The sequence below is a fragment of the Dasypus novemcinctus genome, chromosome 7 (assembly GCF_030445035.2).
Source record: "Dasypus novemcinctus isolate mDasNov1 chromosome 7, mDasNov1.1.hap2, whole genome shotgun sequence".
Lineage (NCBI taxonomy): Eukaryota > Metazoa > Chordata > Mammalia > Cingulata > Dasypodidae > Dasypus > Dasypus novemcinctus.
Genome location: NC_080679.1, coordinates 108126245 through 108147735, shown reverse-complemented (window position 1 = coordinate 108147735; position 21491 = coordinate 108126245). Strand labels below are relative to the sequence as shown.

General features: G+C 36.1%; 1 protein-coding gene across 1 annotated transcript in view; it reads right to left on the bottom strand.

Annotated features, from left to right (window-relative positions):
* LRP1B (LDL receptor related protein 1B) overlaps positions 1–21491 on the bottom strand; it is a 2023931-nt gene that overhangs the window by 1647084 nt on the left and 355356 nt on the right. The window contains exon 2 of the mRNA XM_058301027.2: positions 8797–8919. Coding sequence (XP_058157010.1) covers positions 8797–8919 — 123 coding nt within the window. The remainder of the gene's footprint in view (positions 1–8796; positions 8920–21491) is intronic.

Sequence of the window (21491 nt, the reverse complement as noted above, 5' to 3'; positions counted from 1 at the left end):
ACCTTCTTTCCCTTGTGATCATTTTTTTCTCCGTCCCTGAAAACCAGGTAAGTTAATATTTTGAACTTAAAAGCTAATATCCCTGAATTTGAATACTGATAATATTGTAATTCATATGATTCTGTTGTTGTTGTTCAAACTAAAAATTCCATAGGCACCTTGTCCTTGTTTACAGGGAAGACATGGGGGAAGGGAGAGAGAAAGGAGAAGGCATTGCCATTAAAAATAAGTTCTCAGAACACAGCCTCCTTTATTGCTTCATTTAGAAAAATATGTCATTTTCAAAGCACTTCTGAGTGAAAGTCAAATGTAAATTTTATACACTGACTATAAAGAATAAAACGTCCTCCGGGAAGAAATGTGCTCACCCATGAAAAGAAAGAAGCTTTATCCCCAACCCCAAATGCTAGATTAGTTGTGGATAAATGATGGATTGAATAGTTTCCGAGGCAACTCCTTGCTCAGCCTTCAGCTTTGTCCCTGTAGAGCGTTTGTTTACAGTACATCATCCCTTAAGCCAAGGAGACTTTACCAGATTTGTCTCTAAAAGTCATCTATTTTACTTTGCCCCCCTTATTTTATACCATGTTAAAGTTTTCATCTCTTATAGTTTCCAGTCCAGGCTGAGGGACACGAGCCCTTTTTACTCTGTGACCTGTGATCTTGGATCCAAAGACCAAAAAACAGTAATATCCGGAATGCAAAAGTGAGCTTTCTTTTCACTCCTCATCTTGCTCTGGCTGTGTGAATTGTAGTGCGTTCAGTTCTATCACCTGTGTCTTCAATCAACCCTTCTTAAAATGACAGAGACCTGTTATCCCATTGTGGGGGAGAATCTGGAGAAATATTAGCCCGCCCTCCAGCCCCATGGTGCTAAGACAATGACCCAACATTAGACAGATCCCTTCAGCTCACAATTGCACTCGCTCCACCCTCCTTCCACCCCTTCATGCTAACCAGTTAGTGAGTTGGTAAGTAGGTGTTCTTATTTTCTTTCCTTTTTTAAAAAAATTTTATTAAAGGTAAGGTCAATGTTTTTGGCCTCTCTGCTACAAAAGAATAAAATGAAGAACAAAACAAAAAGAATTGAAAGAGACATAAACTGTCCTCCTGGGTCTCATATGCTTTCCCTTTAATTGGTAGGATCGTTTCAGCTTCTCTACCTAATGAAAGTTTAGCTTTGTGTTACTCATATATTAGTTCATTGCAAAATGACCTCTAAATCACTATACCTTAGAAACAAGGACCATACGTCCATCCATTTTACTGTTCCTAGAGTCTACTTTCAGTGCCCTCTGCTACTGTATATTTTTAAAGGACAGTATCTATTTGCTAATAGCCTCCCACCTGAATTCCATTTTATTTCTTTGACCCCTGTCAAAGAAAGAAAGTTTAGAAGGAAATTGTAAAAGGATTGGACCTTATATCCTAGGGGAAAGGTCATTGTATGAATAAGAAGTTCATTAACACTCTACTATCTAAATAAAGTTTAAATTCCCACAGCAAAGGGAATGTGTAAGAGAAGCAATGGTCAATTCATGCAGAGTCACATCTAACCCTGACTAAGAGTCATTTTCATTTTGAATAAAAGCTTCTGTTCTATTACCCAGGAGACTTGTTATTTTTACTGCATTGTTCAATTAGAACTGATCAGTCCCAAAGCCACTGTGAAACAAACTGTTGGAATGGTCTTCCCTAGGTTTCAAATGACCCCATGTTTTAAAATTAGGGACCCAGGGGGGTCCTCTTAGGAGTTGTATCCTTCCTTTCACCCCAGTAGTTCCAAAAAGGAGGGCAATTTCAAAGATGTGTAAACTCTGTTTTTACAATAACAGTCACTTTAGAGAGGTGTGGATGTGGTAGAGAGTTTATTCCATACTAAGAGTGAAGATGACATTCCTTTTCATGTAAAACAGAAGGTTTGAATCCTGTTTTCATTAAACATGGCCTCAGCATGTCACTGTGATAGTAAACTCAATTTCCCCACCTCTTAAAATCAGATGGTATTATCTAGGGCTGCAGTGGCATTTAAATATTATTCACATCATCAATTTGAGTAGCTGTTCTCCGTCCATGCATTTGAACATTAGTCAATTAGTCTATAGGATGCTTGTGGAAATGGACCTATAAAGTCACCTGGCCCCAAATAATGCCTATACCAACTTTGCCATAATGTTTGCAACTTAATTTACCAAATCATTAAAAACTGTTAACACTTGAATTTGTGTTTGTGGTAAATTAAACTGATTCCTAGCACTGTCCTTAGGAATAGAGCTGGTGGCAGTTGACTTTGGGTAAGAATGAGGCAGGATCTACAAGGAAGAGGCAGGCAGGATGCTCCAGCAAAAGACTATCTGCGTGAGCAGAGCACTGTGCTTCTGGAATGCGGTGTGAGGCTTGTGGTGGGATGGGACCTTTACTGGATAACAGGCACTAGAGTATGTACTTTATTTTGAGGTTTCTGGTAGGTTGGATTATGCACTCCGGTGAGGGGGAACCTGTGCTTAATCTTAATTCATTCCTGGGGGTTTGAACCCTTTGTAAACAGGGCCATATGCAGAGATGATTTTTAGTTAAGGTGTGGCCCAGCTGAATGATGGTGGCCCTTACTTCCTTTATAACAGCTTTATGAAGAGAAAGCCATGCTGAAGGAGAAGCAGCTGGAAGTCAGTGGAACCCGGATAGAAAGAAGAGTAAATTGTCCTGTAAGGGAAAGCCAAGGAAACAATATGGCCAGCCAGAATACCACTGACCCTGGGAGGAAGCAGCTCTCATAGCCTCTGCAACCATGAACCAATAAATTCCTGTTAAGCACACCCATGGTGTGGTATGTGCCATAGAAGTTAGGAAACTTACCTAGCAGGTATTATTCTATCCATTGCACAAAGTTGGTGATGGAGGTGCAAAAGGTTAAGTTAGTTGCCCAGAACAAAGATGCCTGAAGCCCTGATCACTCCTGTGCAAACCAGCCCCCAGGGAGGGGATGGAGATAAGGAAGGTGAGGTAAGGGACCCAGGGCCCAGGCTTCCCACCATCCCGCTTCCTTACCTGGAGAACCCCACATTTTATTTTGTAAAGCAACAGGCACCGTTTAAAATGTACATAACCTCATATTCCCATGTGACTCAGTTCTAGCCAAGGAGACCTAAACAGCAATCTACCTGGGGTGGTTCCAGGAAAAGCTACTGTTTTCCTGATAAACAGACAGATTTGGCTTGGAATTTGTCTTTTATTCTTTTTTCCTGCCAAAAATGGAATCTACTTAGGAGGTGGAGTAGCTCTGAATATAAGACTGACAAAGACAAGCTCGGGATGGCAGAGCAGAAAGATAGGAGAAAACTGGTGTCATTCTAGAACTGCCATATTACTGCTGTACTGTCCAATTACGCAATTTTTATGTGAGAAAAATAAACACCTATTTGGTTAAGCTACTGCTTTCAAGTTTCTGTTACATGTGATTGAATGCAATCCAGATATAGAGGTATAAAAATATTGAAGTAATATGCAGTAGATCACACCCTATTGCATGATCTGGCACCATATGTCCTGTGCACACACAACTCTGTGCAGCTCTATGTGGCAGCAGTGTCTGGGCCCAGACTTAAATGCACAGCAGATAAGCTTCAGCTATGACCCTACAAGAGGGTCTGATGAAGTACACCCAAATCTGGTCTGCAGCCTGTTTTTTTTTTTTTTAAAGATTGACTAATTGATCAATTGATTTTCCCCACCCCCGCACTGTTTGCACTTGCTGTGTCTGTATGTATGATGTTGTGTGCTCAGCTTCTTTTTTTTTTTTTTTTTCTTTTTTTTTAGGAGGCACTGGGAACCAAACCTGGGACCTCCACTGTGGGAGGGAAGTGCCGAATCATTTGAGCCACCTCCACTATCTGCTTTGCTATGTCTCTTATTATGTTTTCCTCTATGTCTCTTGTTATCATCTTGTTGTGCCAGCTCACTATGCCAACCCATTGTGTCAGCTCGCTGTCTTGCTCATCTTCTTTAGGAGGCGCTGGGAACCGATCCTAGGACCTCACATGGGGTGGAGGGTGCCTAATAACTTGAGCCACCTCCACTCCCTGTTTTGCTGTGTTTCTTATTATGTTTTCCTCCTTGTGTCTCTTATTGCATCATCTTGTTGCATCAGCTCACCGCACCAGTCCATTGTGTCAGCTTGTCATCTTGCTCATCTTCTTTAGGAGGTACTGGGAACTAAGGGCCTCCCATGTGGTAGGTTGGAGCTCAATTGCTTGAGCCACAACAGCTTCCTCAGCCTCCTTTTTATTCTATAGATTGTGAATGTTTTTTCCCCCATTTTTAAAGGCTTGAAAGAGAAAACAACAACAAGGAAACAAAATCAAAGAATACTTAACAAATCCTAAAATGCTTACTATTTTGCCCTTTACAGAAAAAATTTGCTGACCCCTGCAGAAGGACAGGTGAGGGTAGAGCTTAAGTACAGATGATATTAAATGCTATTCAGTTTGCAAATATTACACTCCCCTAAGGCAATTCTTATTCTTCTTTGTTGACCAATGTGTCATTATATTCAAAATATGGCCTGCAATTGAAGAACTCTCTGAATGATTTCTGAAGGAGGATGGTCAGTGGAGAAAAAGAAGTAGCATAGCTAGCACCTTCCTGATTTACAAAAGAAGAATCTAGTTTTAACTATAATAGCATCAGATTCCCAGAAAGTAACATACATATCAGCTGGAGCTGTTTGCTGGAAAGGAAGTATCATTAAGCATTCAACAGAAAATCCTAGAAGGAATTAAATTTGAATAACTAAGAATAAAAAACTGCCCTGCCACAGGTGGTATCAAAATTTCATTCCACAAAGATTTCTACTATTCACTTTGATTCTCCTCAAGCACACTACACTAGATTTACAACATTGAATTGAAGGCTCTGAGAGGAAAGATTGAGATTTTCCTGGCTTTCTAGTGTCAATACCTCTTAGGACTTAAAGGTAGTGTCATTATTTAGACACAAGAAAAATTATTTCAAATAATGTGCAGAAATAAAGACTTCCATTTTTAATTCAAGACTAAAGACTCATTTCTCATGTCCAATGGTAAAGATATTAATTATTAGCTTCCTCCAATTTCATATTCTAGATAATGCATCCCAACATGAAATGGGCTTCATGGTTAATCAGCATCACACATCAGTTTTCTCAAAAGTGTTGTTGTCAGTGAAATCTAAATCCTGCCTCATGGAAATTACAAAGTATCCACAGAGCATGGGCCTAAACAAACAGTAGAAGAGAAGGAAAACATATGTATATTAACCTCTCAGATCCCCCGCACAACTTAATTTAACTTCCATGATTTCTTGTTTTTTCTGTATGTATATCTTTTTAAAACATTTCTGTCACCACTGTTTCACAGGTCAACCTTTTATACGTCCTCAATAATATCCGTTTAAATGCTGTTAAATTTGTGTCACTTTATAACCTTTACAATGTCATAATGAAATTCTATGGAAGATTGGACTTCCTATTATTTTAAAGGATAAGTGGCTTTAGGGAAAATAAGCATATTTAATCAGATGTTTTTATCCAATACTGTATAGATGTACTATACTTTGTCTTCCAATCAAAGATGATAACATGTCTTAGTTAATACACTGAACACAAAATTACCCTTTCAAAGAATCAATATTCAAGGTTTTCTATTTCTATTATTTATCTTTCATATTGAAAGTATACATTCATATAATTATAAAATTATGCAATTATTTTATGTAGATCAGTGATGACTGCATAAGAATATCATAAAACAACACTTTAAAAGCCCTGTGATTAGGGAAAATGGTAATTGTGAACATCTGGATTGAGAAATTCATATTGGAAAGAGGCTGATTTTCTCATAAAGCTTTATTCTCTGCCCATTCAGATTTCAATTGTTACTGACTGAAACCATTTATCTGGAACAGAATAATTAAATGACATGGATTCAAATATTTTTCTTAGATTAAATTACCAGGTAAAAAAAGAGTTGTTTCTCTGCCCTTGTTATGTGACTACTTTCATATATGTACAATGTTAGTGCTGCCTTTAAGGATAATGAGAAATTTTGATGTTAGAGGATCAAATAAGAATGACCCAAACGAAGAAACATTTTTAATCAAATTCATCAAATTTTATTGGAGAGGAGAATAAATATATAATTAAAAATCACCAAAAATATCTTGAGGTCGTATATAATTACTAATTAAAGAGGTAAGTCTGCAAACACTTCTAATCTCCATGAATTGAGGGACTCACCCATTCTCCTAAGCCCAGGGTTGTGTCCACCTTCTGGGTATAGTGGATATTTAAAATATTAAACAACCATCAAGGAAGAGGCACAAATCACTCAGAGCAGAAGTTCAATCGAGTACGGGAGGTGCTGGCTTTCCCACACAGGTCTGGTCACTGGGATAGATCTGCTGTGGATCAGTCACATTTCCCAGAGGCGTGATGTGGGTAGGTGGAGGGGTGGTGGTAGGTGGTGGACAATCTTTGTCATCTACCCACTTTGGCATTCTGAGAGGTCTCTTTCCTGTCTAGGCTCCACTCCAGTTATTATTCCACATAGGTCCCTGCTCTTTCTTTGGAGCACAAAACCTCTCCAGTCTAATGTCCCAATTGAGCTCCCTTTAGAGCATAGAGGGAATGATTGTTCTCTGTTTCTATGCCAGCAGGAAGGGAATTCCTGCCTGAACATACCATGCAGTCATATCTTATCTGTTGATTTTGCATCATGCCAGGCACACAATTCCATAGCACCCATTACTCCCAACCTAGCCTTTGCCTCCATATAGATTCCTTGAATCTATCTGTCATTTTTTCCCATCATGGATTTGGTGTGAGGAACAGGGTAGAATGCAAGACTCCACCAACAAAATTCAAGAATTTGACAATTTATCCTTTGGTTTTGCCATGGCAGTCTTTCCTTGGGGTTAATGAGGAAAGACGTCCTTGATGGCACTTGAATAGGGGAGGGCTACAGCTTAAAAAGAATTAATACATTGAAATATGACCCATTACATAAGCTAATATATTTATATATATGTATACGTACATACATATAAAATTTTTATCAGAGCTTTTATTATTGATTTGTCTTTTCGCTTTACTATAAATATCTGCACCATGTGCATGCTATTTAATATCTTTTACTTTTTAAAACCACATACAATTGAATTTTTTATTTTAAAGTATACATTCAATTTTTTGTGTTAATATATTCACTGAGTTGTGCAATCACCACCACAATCTAACCTTAAACATTTTCATCATCCCCCAAAGAAACTCCATTCCCATTAGCAATCATTCTCCAGTCCCTAACCCCAGAGGTCCTGCTGGTCCTAGAAACTACTAATCTACTTTCTGTGTTTAGAGATTTGTCTATTCTGCATGTTTCATATGAATAGAATCATACGATGTATGGCCTTTGCCACTGTCTTCTTCCCCTTAGCCTAAGGTTTTCGAAGTTCCTCCATGTCAGGTGCATATTGGTACTTCATTCGTTTGTATTGCAAATAATATTCTATTATATTATTATACCACATCTTATCTCTCTGTTAGAGTTTTTTCTCATGGACCTTTTGTTGTTGTTATCATGCCTTGGACCTTGTCTGTCTTATAAGGAGTCTAGTAAATGTTTTCAGATTTAAATTGGTGAAAAATACAAGTGTAGCAATCATCCTTCTCCTTTGGGAGAAATAACTTTGTTCAAATTAAAGAAAGTGAAGAAATTTATGCAAATATTCAAGTACTCACATCTAGAGAAACTTTACAAAGATTAGCAAACAAAAGAAAACTAATAAGTATTGCTTTTGCTTTCTAACAGCAGGAGTTTGATCAACATTCACATTGATCTTCTCTATAAGACTTGTAAACAATGAGGTGAAAATGGAAAATGTAACCAATAATTGTTATCTCATGATATCAAGCAATAAGAATGATGGATTTATTCTTTTAATTGACCTCACAGAACACTGTCATTGCTTTTAGGATGATACTGATATACCAGCAAACCTCATTGCACGATGGGTACTGATTGCTATTAGAAGGTCTAGGAATACCAATATCAAAATTTAGTGGAATGTTCCTACTTTTTATGATAATGGATATTTTTTAAAAGTAGGACAAATTTAACTCTGGCCACATTATTATTGATAATTTTGCTAAAATATCATTTTTAATGGGGTACAGTCCTCAGTAGACCCCACATAAAATATAATGATACAGCTATAGTTGGATCCATGTATATTGAGGGCTTCTGAATCTGATATCACAAAGGCAAAGGCCTCCGACTTATTGGGAGACAGAAAAGGTTTCTCTCTTTCAGGTTCCAAAGAAAACATGTTCATTTATTTGTGTAGTGCCCTAATATATAAACAGAAATAATATGGGAGCTGAAGTTTGATTTCTTTATGTTCCCTCTATGTTCCTCTTGTCTCAAAATGTGTAAAACAAATTATTCAAGAGGGTCTTTTATGCTCTTTTAATGCTATGAGTTAAAGGAATTTTCTTCTCTTCAAGTCATTTTTTTAGTATTAACACAATCCCATGAAATAATTAACTTTGAATTTTCTTCCCTTCTTAAGGTAGTTAACACTATAGAACTGTCTTTATGTTCCCATTCACATATTTTAAAGGACACAAACAAAAGGTTTCAAGTTTCTTAGGCTTTTGGAAAAAAAACAAACCCAAAACCAGAACAGCAGTCGTCTGTGAAAAAAACTGACATTTAGTTTCACATGTAAGGTAAAGCCGTACGACAGGAGAGCCTTTCTACTCACAGGTATCTACAGATTCGTCTGAATCATCAGGGCAGTCAGGGTCCCCATCACACAGCCAGCTCTGGGAGATACAAGTCACATGATCGTGGCAAAGAAATTCACCAGGATCACACAACTGCTGATCTGAAAATGAAAATGATTCAAAATAAAATATGAATGATCTGAACATGAACACAAGAGCTATACAAAGATGAAATGTGAGAAAGCAATACATAAAAGGTACATGGATATGAACCACATTTTCTACTCAGCAACAAAGCTAAACCAATTATTTTTCTTAATTTTAGCCGATTGTCCTAGAGCAGTGGAGAGTGAACTCCAAATGATATATTCTAAGAATTAGGAGTTGGTAATTAAATAGCTGAAAGGCTCTAATATGTCTCCAAGTGCATAGCCTTGGACATTGATTGGATACTGTCCAAAAATTAAGATAGGGTATATATTTAGATAAATAAATGAAAAATTAATTAATTAATAGTGTTCATACATGTGTGCATGTGTATGGAAATCTGCTTATGTGGGGATTGGAATAATAGTAGAAATAATACAAGAAATAATAATTCATTTTTCTATATTGCTTTCTAGTTCAAAAAGTACTTCCACCTACTCTAACTTAATTTTTCCTTCGTTTATTTATTCAGCAGATATTACTGAGCTTCTGTTATGTTCTAGGCACTGGGAATACAAAATGAAAAATATAGAAAAAATCCTTGCCATCATAGACCTTACATTATAGTGGAGAATACAAATAAAATAAATGATTTGATTTTTTCAAAAAAAATATGAAGTCCCCAAATACCACCCACTTCCCCTCACCCCACTCCTCCCACATCAACAACCCCCTTCAACATCATGGGACATTCATTGCATTTAGTGATTACATTTCTGAGCACCACTGCACCACATGGATAATGGTTTACTTTATAGTCCACGCTTTCACCCGGTCCACCCAGTGAGCTATGGCAGGACATACAATGTCCAGCAACTGTCCCTGCAGTACAACCCAGGACAATTCCAAGTCCTGAAAATGCCCCCACATCATATCTCTTCCAGGTATTGGTACTTCTGAGGGCTACAGAGACCCACAGGTTTTATGTTCATGGCAGATGGAGTTCAGTGCCATGCCAGTTGGTCCTACATTGGAGTTTGTGTTCCTGAGTGTGATGGAGTTGGACTGATTCGATTTTCTATTATATTAGAAGGTAATTCCCATAGAGAAAATTCAAGCAGATTAATTAAAGTAGAAAATTAAAGAAAATTAAAGTGGATTAAGGGAGAACAGTTAAGGAAGTTACTGCAATAATCCAGGAGTGCAAGGGTGGTTGCATGGATAACAGTATTGGTTGAATGGAGTTTCAGCATAGCATTCAATGAGCAAACAGCAGCCAAATGTCTTGCTCACCATTTCATTCAAATACAATCTTAAATTGAAATCTCTGACCCCAAATTTATGGCTTTTTCAACTGTGAGTATGGGCTGGGACATTCATGAGTTAAGAGACTTCCAAAAGAAACATCCAATGGGCCGTTAAATATATAAATCTGAAATTCAGGAGAAAAATAAAACCAGAAACACAAAACCTTATCTGTGAAAAGATAGTGAAACACTTTAGTATAGATGATGAAATTAACATCTGTGTGTGTATGTGTGTGTGTGTGTAAGGGAGGGAGAGAGAGAGAGAGAAAGATGGAGGGAGGAAGAAAGGTGGGGAGGGAGAGAGAATAGATGATGAGGAAAAGGCAAAGGTCTATTACAGTAAAGGTTTTGAATAATTGTTATGTGGAATTGGAAAAGGAATGAAATAGAAATTTAATTCTTAAAAGCTTTACTTTATAAAAACAATGAGGATCCAGATAAGGTAAAAAGTACGCATTTGACAGTTCAGTGTTTTGTTCACATGACTTTGTTTTAGTGTCCAAATACTTACATTGAGTCATAGACACAGAAAAGCCCTTGGGAATATATGCAAACCATTTACCCTCAATATGTTTTCACACACATAAAGATATGTACACAGATCCATCATGATTAAAAAATAACCTTTTTTTTTTCAGGATTAAAATGGACTTAAGGGGATTTACCTAATGAGCCTGTTATCAGCTTGCTAAGCAGCAAGCTCCAACCTTTAAAGCCAACTTTCATTATTGTAGTTTGGAGGACAGTTTTATGTTATTCCTCCAGGAAAGAGCAGTTAAGAATAGCGTGCTACAACCAATCTATTTATTTTCAACCCTATATTCTATTTCAAGGTCAGTCTTTAAAAGCATTGGTGATAGGATTCAAATGAATGAAATTTCAATAGTTCGAGTGATTATTTTAAAAATATAACCACTGGATTGAGGTTTCTTGAATAAGAAGCTAAATATATTTTGCACGTGCCTATGTGTGTTTCCCATTTATCCTATTTCATACTTCTGAGATAGTCAAATTAATCTTATTTTAAATGTGGTCCTATTGTAGGAAATGTAATATACACTGTAATTAAAATAAGCTTATGAGCATATGGAGCCAGTTCTGATCACATCTCAAAGGAAGATGATCAAAAGCTAGTTTCACGTCATTTCTTTATAGTAATAAAGTTTTGCAATCCAAAGACAGAAAAGATTGGGACAACCACAGCCTATGCAGTTTACTGAGTTTGGATTCATCTAGGCATGTGAAAAACTTAGTATGAAAATCTTTCTATACTTCTATGGAAACATCTAATTACTTATTTTAATATAAATCAATAATGAGCATTATTGAAATTTCAAAAAGATGGCCTCAGATTAAAAAAATTTATACTCATAAGATGCCACAGACTGCCTAATTTACATTTTCTCATTTTAATATCATAATGAACTAATTTCTTGATCTTTTCAAAAAACAGGAATTATCAAATCACATACATTAAGTAATATCTACCAATACGCCATTTCCCTTTGAAGAGGACTTGCTACTTAAATACTAGTGAGTAACTTATTTACCAACAAACTGATTATCTGTCTCCTGAAAGCAGAACAGGAAATTTAAAGAAAAAAGAAATGATCAACTCTGGTAGCTAATTACAAATAAAAGGTTAAGGAGTGCTAGTATCCACGCAATAGTAAATTCCTGAGAAGTACATGTTTGTTTGTTTTTTAATTTTATTTTTTTAATTCATTTTTTAAAAATTTTATTTACTCATTTTTAAAAAAATGCTACATTCAAAAAATATGAGGTCCCCATTCACCCCCACCGCCCCCACCCCACCACTCCCCTCACAGTAACATTCTCCCCCATCATCATGACACAACCATTGCATTTGGTGAATACATCTCTGGGCATCGCTGCACCTCATGGTCAGTGGTCCACATCATAGCCCACACTCTCCCACGTTCCATCCAGTGGGCCATGGGAGGATCTACAATGTCTGGTAATTGTCCCTGCAGCACCACCCAGGACAACTTCAAGTCCCAAAAATTCCTCCACATCTCATTTCTTCCTCCCATTCCCCCCACCCAGCAGCCACCACGGCCACTTTTTCCACACCAATGCCACATTTTCTCAATTACTAACCACAATAGTTAATGAATAGAATATCATTAAGTCCACTCTAATCCTTACTGTATTCCTCCACCCTGTGGACCTTGGATTGGTTGTATCCATTCCACATCTATGTTAAGAGGTGGCTTAGATTCCACACGGATACTGGATGCAATCCTCCTGCTTTCAGTTGTAGGCACTCTTGGCTCCGTAGCGTGGTGGTTGACATTCTTCAACTCCATGTTAGCTGAGTGGGGTAAGTCCAATAAACCAGAGTGTAGGAGCTGAAGTCTGTTGAGGCTCAGGGCCTGGCTATCATATTGTCAGTTCAGAGATTCAGATACCCTAGCTATATCTTAAACCCCAGCACCAACTACAATTCTGGTAAAGTAACAGGAAAGGCTTGTGAAAAGAGATCACATCTGAGTTCAGCTCCATCACACAGAAACACCAACTCCAAAAAAGGGCCAACTGACATGGCAGTGAACTCTATCTGCCATGACCATAAAACCTGTGGGTCTCTTTAGCCCTCAGAAGAACCAATACCTGGGGTTGTATCTACTTTATATGTCTCTGAGACTCTGCTCAGGTGTGCACAAGGGCAATCCTTCTGATAACCTCCAGACTCTTTTTTAGAGACTCATAGCCATATAAACTCATTTGTCCTTTCCATTTCCCCCTTGATTTAGGTCAAAAAGCATTTTTAACTCCTGTTAGTATATGTAGACAGGGATATTCTGCTGGTCCGAGGTGAACCTTTTATTCAAGGTCATTTTCTAGTTACGTCTTCAGCTGGTACTTGGTAGTGATCCCTGGGCACCAGGGAGGCTCATCCCCAGGTGTCATGTCCCACGCTGGGGGGAAGGCAGTGCATTTACATGCTGAGTTTGGCTTCGAGACTGGCCACATTTGAGTAACACGGAGGCTCTCAGGAGGGAACTCTTAGGCACAGTGCTGCTCTAGGCCTTGTTCTTATTTCAGGTGTATAGGCTCACAAGCATACTCATCAGTATCAGGGACTCACTGTTGGACCATCATTCCTTCCTGGTCCTTGCCGTTGCACCCGGGGGATTGCCGCTGCTCCCCTAGGGACTACGACAGAGCCCCCCCCCCCCCGACTAGGAACCCAGCACCCCCCCCCAGGTGTTATTTTTAATTGTTTCCACTATGAATATATCCAAACATTTCCATGCACCCTGGACACATGCCCTGCATAACTCCCTGTCAACCATATGTCCCCTGTCAATAACATCCCATACCAGTATTCCTCCGCTGCCATTGTTGAACCACTCTGTGATCCAAAACTTCCTGAAAAGTGAAGCCCAATATAATGCCAGGTTCCCTTAATAGTAAAATGGAATATAGCGATGAGTTTAAAGGTTAGATATAGAATATATATTAATTTGGAGAAATTGTACATCCTATCTTTTTCTTTTCTTTTCTCCTAATTATTAAGCTTATCTTCACAAGAGTTTTAGATCACAGTAATTCATATATACAATATACAGTACTCCCACATATCCAATATAAAACCTTTTCCCTTCCACAGCAATAATCTTTTAACATATTCATACCATATTTACTGAAACTGATGTACAGATATTGAGTCAATAGCTTTCAAACAAGGTAACATTTGTGTTTACATTGTGGTTTATACTTTAGGCTATACAATTTTCTAAATTTTTAGTTATCCTATATTTTATATTTTGATTTGCATTATTAGTCTGCTGGCCCCTATATGTTTTTGGTGTAATAGTACATGTTTTATATCCATCCTTGCGTACTCTTGTGAAACACTTCTATTGCCCTCACAGTTACGTTGGTTCCATCTATTCAATATCTATTTCCCCCTCCCCTTAGGGCCCACAGTGACAGTCAATCTTCATTTCTTGAGGAGCTATGTTCAGTGATACTTGCAACAGTGTTGAGCGCTTGACATGCTCAACTGCCCTAATGCCCTGGGAGCCACCATTTCTCTTGAGAGATACAGTGCCCTCTATTTGATGGCATTAGTCCTCCCTAGGATGTGGGTATACCTTCACTCTCATTATATGGGTCTCTACCCAATGATATAACCCACCCTGGCAAAATGAGCATTCACATATTCCCTAGGAGTCTGTCTTACATCAGATTATCCCCTTAAGTATCTTAAACAGGTAACTTTCCTAATTATATTTTGAAAAGGTTTTCTCAGCATTATACTCTCAACCAACGCCTGACAATCTCCTATGTTCGTATGTTGCCCCACCCTCCCCCCAATTTCTTGGGCAATATTACCCATCGCCAATCCCTAGCCCCCCTCAAGCCTGCATAGCCCCACCCAAAGGTTACCCTATGCCCCCATTTTATCCCTTCCTTGTACACATACTTACCTCCAGCTTATCATAGATTTCACCCATGTAGATGTCAGCTTATATCCTTCCTCTACCCCCCGATTTCCTGTAAACTTATCATCCAGTAGAGAAGTACATGTTGATACTAGCTAAGTAAAAGAATAGTTAAAAACAAAACCTAAAAACAACCTGGACAATCTAAGTGTTAGGGAAATACTGACTTATGTTTTCAGAGCTTACTTGACATTAGCAATAGCTATTTATTGTCTCTATATCTCATTTCTAATTTAAATATAGGATGGTTAATTACATACCATTCATAATTGCTAAAAAGAAATATGGTTATATTTTCTTTACTTTCTCATGAAATAGGCAATAAGTTCATTACTAGGAGAACAGTATTATAGAAATCTATGGAAAGTATTACTAATTCAACTTCAAATTTTGATAAAAGCTCATGTAAAATTAAAGGAACAGTATCATATATCAAGTGTCAGGAAGTATATTCCTTTCCTTTACATTCTCCTATTCCATAAAATGTACATATGTAGATGAAGAATAAATTCCTCATAATGTCATTTAAATTTTTTTCGTAGTGTGGCTTATAGGATTTCTTTTCCAAAACTTCCTCTTTTATCATTTCACCATTTAACACACACACACTTAACTCTCTATACAGGAGTCTTTATGTTTTATTCTTTTGCTGGAATGTCCCATCAACGAAATTATAGTCGTTATCCGACTTGCTTTAATAAAAACTTCCCCATTGAACTTCTTCCACCATTCAGTGGTTTCATAATGCTCTACTCCAAATACCAGAAAATTCCTATATTTCCTTCTATCTATCATACCCACTGAATGAGGAACTTCTGAAGGGTGGGATACCATCTTAGAATTAATATTTGCATTAACAAGGTGACTTCAATGTAAAAAATAAAAATTTATGAAAATAATTATACATTATTTTTGGAAAGAGGAAAAAAAAGAAGAAATAATGCAATACCAGTATTCTGTGCTTTATTACCAGAATGATAAATAGGTTTATTTAGTTAATTACTAAAATAAAACTAAGTTCTCCCATGGTTAAAATAAAATACCTTAAATGGTAACGATTGTACTATATAAAATTAAAGCATCCATGGAAACTAAAAATCAAACTTGAGAGAAATTCGATGTTATACTCAAGAGCCTCTTAAAGACTACATTGAAAATTAGACTTTTCAATAGCTGGTTGTGCAATGGTAACTGACATAATGGTCAAAATGTCAATGACAAGTTTTAAAAAATATATAATTTCTTTAGGAATATAAGTATTTTAAGAGTATGATAAAATATAACCCACGATTTTAAGTCTCTTTTTAATAGGAATACAATTATATATTTCAGACATGAACATTTTTTTTGGGGGGGGGTAGGTAAATGTATGTCAAAAACGGTCAGGTATTAGCAGCTTCATTTTGCCAAGGAAATATATCTCCTTCACAAAATGGGGTGGTTGATTGATGAAATAAACGTTGTTATATGCAAGATAATAATACATGTATCATTGATCTTTGTTAAAACAATCCTGAAAACTTTGCATGAAGTTGGATTGGAAGGACTTTGATTAATGAAGAGGGTCCATATTTTAATGGTACAACATAATTTTTAATCAATAATTCCCAGGGTCATGCTGAGGCATTATCGATAATTCAGAAACTTAATTACTCCAACTGAGACATAGGATATATGTGCACATATATAAGTCATTTTATTTTATCCCTGAGAGCTCAGTTATTCCTGAAATGTTTGAATAAGAGGTGTGGTAGGTTGAACACTGTGCCCTGAAGATGTCCAAGTACTGATCCCTGGACCTGTGAATATGTTACTTCACCTAGTAAAAGGGAGGTGCAGATATTATTAAAGATTTTGAGAAAGGGAGATTATCTTGGAAAAAGCCCTTAGAAAAAGGAGATCAGAGAGGAAAGAAGTAGATGTGACGATGGAGCGTGGGGTGATGTGAAGACGGGGCTACCTGCCCAGAAGCATAGGCGGTCTCTACCAGGTGGAAAAGCCAAGGACGGGGATTCTTTGCTAGAGCTTCTGGAAGGAAGGCACCCTGCAGACACATGTTCTGCTTCTGACCTCCAGAACTGTAAGATAATAGCACTGTGTTGCTTTAAGCCACAGTTCATGGTAAATTGTTACAATAGCAACAGGAAACTGAGACAAACCCCAAGTTTCCTATCCCAGTCCAGACTTAATATTTGTAATTCTAACCAAATGAATAGTAAACAAGCAAGTCGCAAGCTACTTTACCATTTATTTAAAGGCTTCTTTCCCTTATGCTGCTTTTCCATTAGTTTCTACACTATCTACTTTCAAATAAAATGCTGTTTCCTCTTCTCAGTGTCAAAGGACAGTCAAAATACATTTACACAGAAATAAAGCCTGCAATAATGATCTGAAGCAAGAGACAAAGAGTTTTATACAAAACACTATAAATGCTCAAAGAAATGACGCAGATGAATTGGGAAGTATATGTGTGTGCACATGCTTTTATGCTTGTGAAATGAGAATGTGCAAAAATGTGAAGTCTTTCTATTATGAAAAAATACTTGTTAATTGTATATTTGCATGCTTTCTATTGGCTACTAAATTTGCAATTACTATACACTTTATTGAACACCAACTGTTTTTGGAGCCACAAATGGCAATTCCTACTTACAAAAACATTTTACATAAAACCAAGACAATGCTGAAAATTTAAGTACAGTATCTTCACTAAGAAGCTTTGTTAATTTATCATTTCTATCATAATGAGCAAATGAAAAGTACCTCTGTAAACATCTTAAATTCAATTTGACATTTAATTTTCAAAGAGTAAGTCATTTCTTTTCCTTGATCATTTAAACTTTTAGACTTCTTGTGTTTTTCAGCCAGCGATATGGAAAATTATAAAGCACTCAGCATAGACCTGGTTGGAAATGCTTCTTTACCAAGAGGAAAAAAATACTAGAGTAAAAATCCTGTTTTTAATTTAGCAAGAGACAAAGGATATATTTTTCATTGGAATAAAGCTGATATATTCAAGATGGTTGACTACAGTTTTTATTATTATTGGGTATACTTTGAAATTTGTATTCTTTTCTGAAATTTCAGTAGAAATGTTCTGTTTCACTTGTTAGCCAATCTTCCTATAAAGTCGACTGAAATGAGTCAGCAGGGTTATTTCATTATACTACATTGTTAAGGAAGGCAAAATGTTGGACAAGTTAAAAGCCTAATTTACCTACGTTTTCTTGCAAACTCTGTTCTCTACAAGAATTTGCATATTTTTTTCTCATCTCTTAATGAAATATGAAGTAGATGTTGAAGCTTTGGCTCTTTCAGCAATGTTACAAGATTTCCTATCTAATGTTTTGTTAAACAATTGAGGGTTCTTCAAAGGCTACAATTTTGCTTATCTAAAACTTCTATTTTCATTTTACAATATATTTTCCATCATAACTTTTCGTTTCTTATTTTAAAAGGCTCATTCATGGAAAATGCCACCAACTAAAATGATTCATGTATTCAATATTCATTTACTATGAACCTAACTAGGAGCTAAGAATATTTAGATGGAGATAGCAGGATCTCTACCCACAAGTGACTGGTGGTTTAGTAGAGGGGCAAATAAAAATATAGATATTTACAACATGTGAGGTCGTAGTATTAAAAAGTACTGAAAAAGGAGCAACTCATACAGCAGACAGAGCTGGGAATGGGGTTGAGATGCACAGAGGAAGTATAGAAGATATTGTTAGTTGCCTACACAGCAATTACTTCTATCACTTTTGGGAAATCACAGCTCAAACTTGGGAAGCAGTAAAGTCCAAAAGCTTGCTTTCCCAGTTTCACTTGCAGGTAGGGCATGTGCATGTGGCCCGATACTGACTGATGGCAACTGAAGTGTAGAGTCTGCTTAAAGTCTCCTGGGAAGAGTTTTCCTTCCTACTAAGATACATGCGTGGAGGAACTCTCCTCTGTTCGTTTTGGTTGTGAACATTTGAAGACTGGAGCATCAGGAAAATAAGAGATTGGATATAATGTAGGCACACTCTATACAATTTTGTCAAAAGTCTTCTTCCCTAGTATTCTCCAAAAGCAACAGGATGGAGCAAATGAACTTTCCATCTCCTTTGATTTAATCTCTACGACCAAACAAATGCTAAAATTGTATGACAGTCTTCTAAAGAGATGAAGAAAAAATTAAAAGACGGTGAGGTAACAGTGTTCATGGAATGGCTTCTCTTTTGTGAACATGTATCTAAATCCCGAGCTGTCAAATGAGAAGAGCATCTTTATTACTAATAGTTGATGTGATAGGGCACAGAGATTCAAGGTAGGGGGGCTTGTGTTATTTGGGTAGTTGTGAAATATGAAAAAGAGTGCAATGAGCTTTCCAAAAATAACTATAAATAATATTTCTCTGCAAAGCAAGTGTCATGAGAATTAAATGAATTCTTATGAAAGTAAACATTTCTCTATCAGAAAAAAATGTTTAATGTAACATTTTAATGGTAATAGGAAATCAAAGAAGAGTATCCATGGGAGCCTAAAGAATATAAATTAGGTCTCATAATGTTTTCAGAAAGACAAATAAATGCATACATTTTCTCACATTTAACCAATGATGACTCATGTTTTCCATAATTAAGAAATTATGTAGATCTTTGTGCTTTAATCTTATAAAATGCTTATTTAGGTTAAGCCATGTTACCAAACTATGAATTAGAGTGCTACTATGTTCTGTAGTTTAAGTTTCGATAAATTTTAATTGCATGTTATATTTAATTAAAAGAGAAGAAAATAGATGATAATTAAAAAGGAAAATAGACACAGAATCTCCTGAAGTTTGCAGCTTCAGACAATTACTACTACTATTACATTTTTGTACATCCCTGCAGAATTTTCTCTCTATATGTAAAATGTGAAAATTGTTGTGCTTTTTTTCAAAATCTATTCAACGTACAGTTTTTTTTATGGCTATTTTTAAAATTCAGAAATATTCTGTGTTATACCTTCATATTGGTAAATCTAGACCTATATAGTAAATGTAATAAGAACATGATATGCCATTTATGAATTCTCTATACGGGTATATTAGTTTAAAGTTTTAAAATTGATTAACTATATCAATGTTCAGAAATAGGCACGAAGTAAAATAAAGAGTTGTGATAAACATCTTTGTAGGTAATCTTCAGTCCTTTGACTTACTTTTAAAAATGTATTAAATGAGATTTTAAAATAATTGATTTTTAGGCCTTTTAATGTAATTAGCCTAATTGTTATCCAAACATAATGTCAGATTTTACACTCTAACCTTACTTTTATTCTACACCATAACCTATACATATGATTTTTTAAAAATCTTTGTCAGTCCAAGAATCATTTTAAATATTTGCATTTCTTTTTACTTTGAGTATTTTCTTCACATTTTCTGACTATTTTCAGGATACGTTCATTCTAAAAGACTGAACTAACACAAAATGCTTGGAGAAATTCTATATGGGGCTGGAAAGTCCTGGGCCCACTATGTAAATGATGTTTTGATTTTATGAAATTTATGTTATCAACAAATTGTGACCTCTTTCTAAAGGTGCATTTTTAAGATGCAGTATATGTCAAAGAAAGATAGCATTCTGGGGAAGAATGAACTGTTTATGCAATTCCATGTTCAAGGTTCCTTTGCTGATTAATCCTCCTTACCCTTTTGATTTGTGTGGCTCACCAAATTTTAGGGACAAGCTTGTACCTTCACTTCCCAAAGAAGTCTTAAATAGGATTTTCCACTGGGTAAAAAATAAGGTCATATGCAAATTTTCTATGAGCAACATGCTCTGTCATGTAAAATGTTATTTTAAAAAGGGGAGAGGAATTCAAAATACTTCCTCTGATTTGGGGAAGCTCAGCCGTAGTTCTGCCTGTCCAGTCTCCTCTACAAGGTCATTGTAAGGCCCAGGTAATATTTTTATCATCATTTTCCTACAGTCACACAGGAGAAATGCTACCCGGGACTTCTAGGACAGGTGATGACTTGGATTTTATGTGGCATCAAAATCATTATGTTTAAAATGTAATCTGATTCAGAGAAGAGTGGAACAACAACTTTAGGCATATCCTGAAGGAAGAAGTCACTTTAACATTCATTATCCTCTCTTCAAAAACATACACATATTGTAAGTATTCATTAAAATATATTTATATATCTTTTAAAATATAAATAACATACATATTTTATACATACACAAAGGTAATATCAAAGTTATCTAAGACCTTTCAATCAGTGAGGAAGGATTTCTATGTCCTTCTTCAGTTAGACAAAACTCAGTATGCCAAAAAATCTAGCTTGTTCAATCTTTTAAATTGCAGGATTTGGGTCCTCCGTGTCCCAACCTGAATATTTAATTTTGTTTCTCCACAAAGCTTGGCAAGGCATGAAAATAATTTCTAAAATCATCTTATTACCATAAGGAAAAAACTTTAAATGTAAAGTAAGACAAATCTGGAGATTACTTATAAATTGAATGTTCTCTTTTCTGTTTGAGAAGTTGATAAATATATTCAAAATGGCAATTGGCTTGTTATCAAAGATCAACCTAGATGAATAAATAATAAAAATCTGCATTCTGTAGAAAAATAAAGGACATCAAGCATGGTGGGTGTGTTCATGAAACAGAATTTCAATGTTTGATACTCAAAAGATAATATATATATATTACATTTTGAGAGATTATTACCATATTTTTGGGAAGGTAAAAATGTAAGGAAATAAGGTAAAAGCAGACTTTAAGGAATCTATGCTTTAACTGCTTCAATTACGTAGGAAAATGG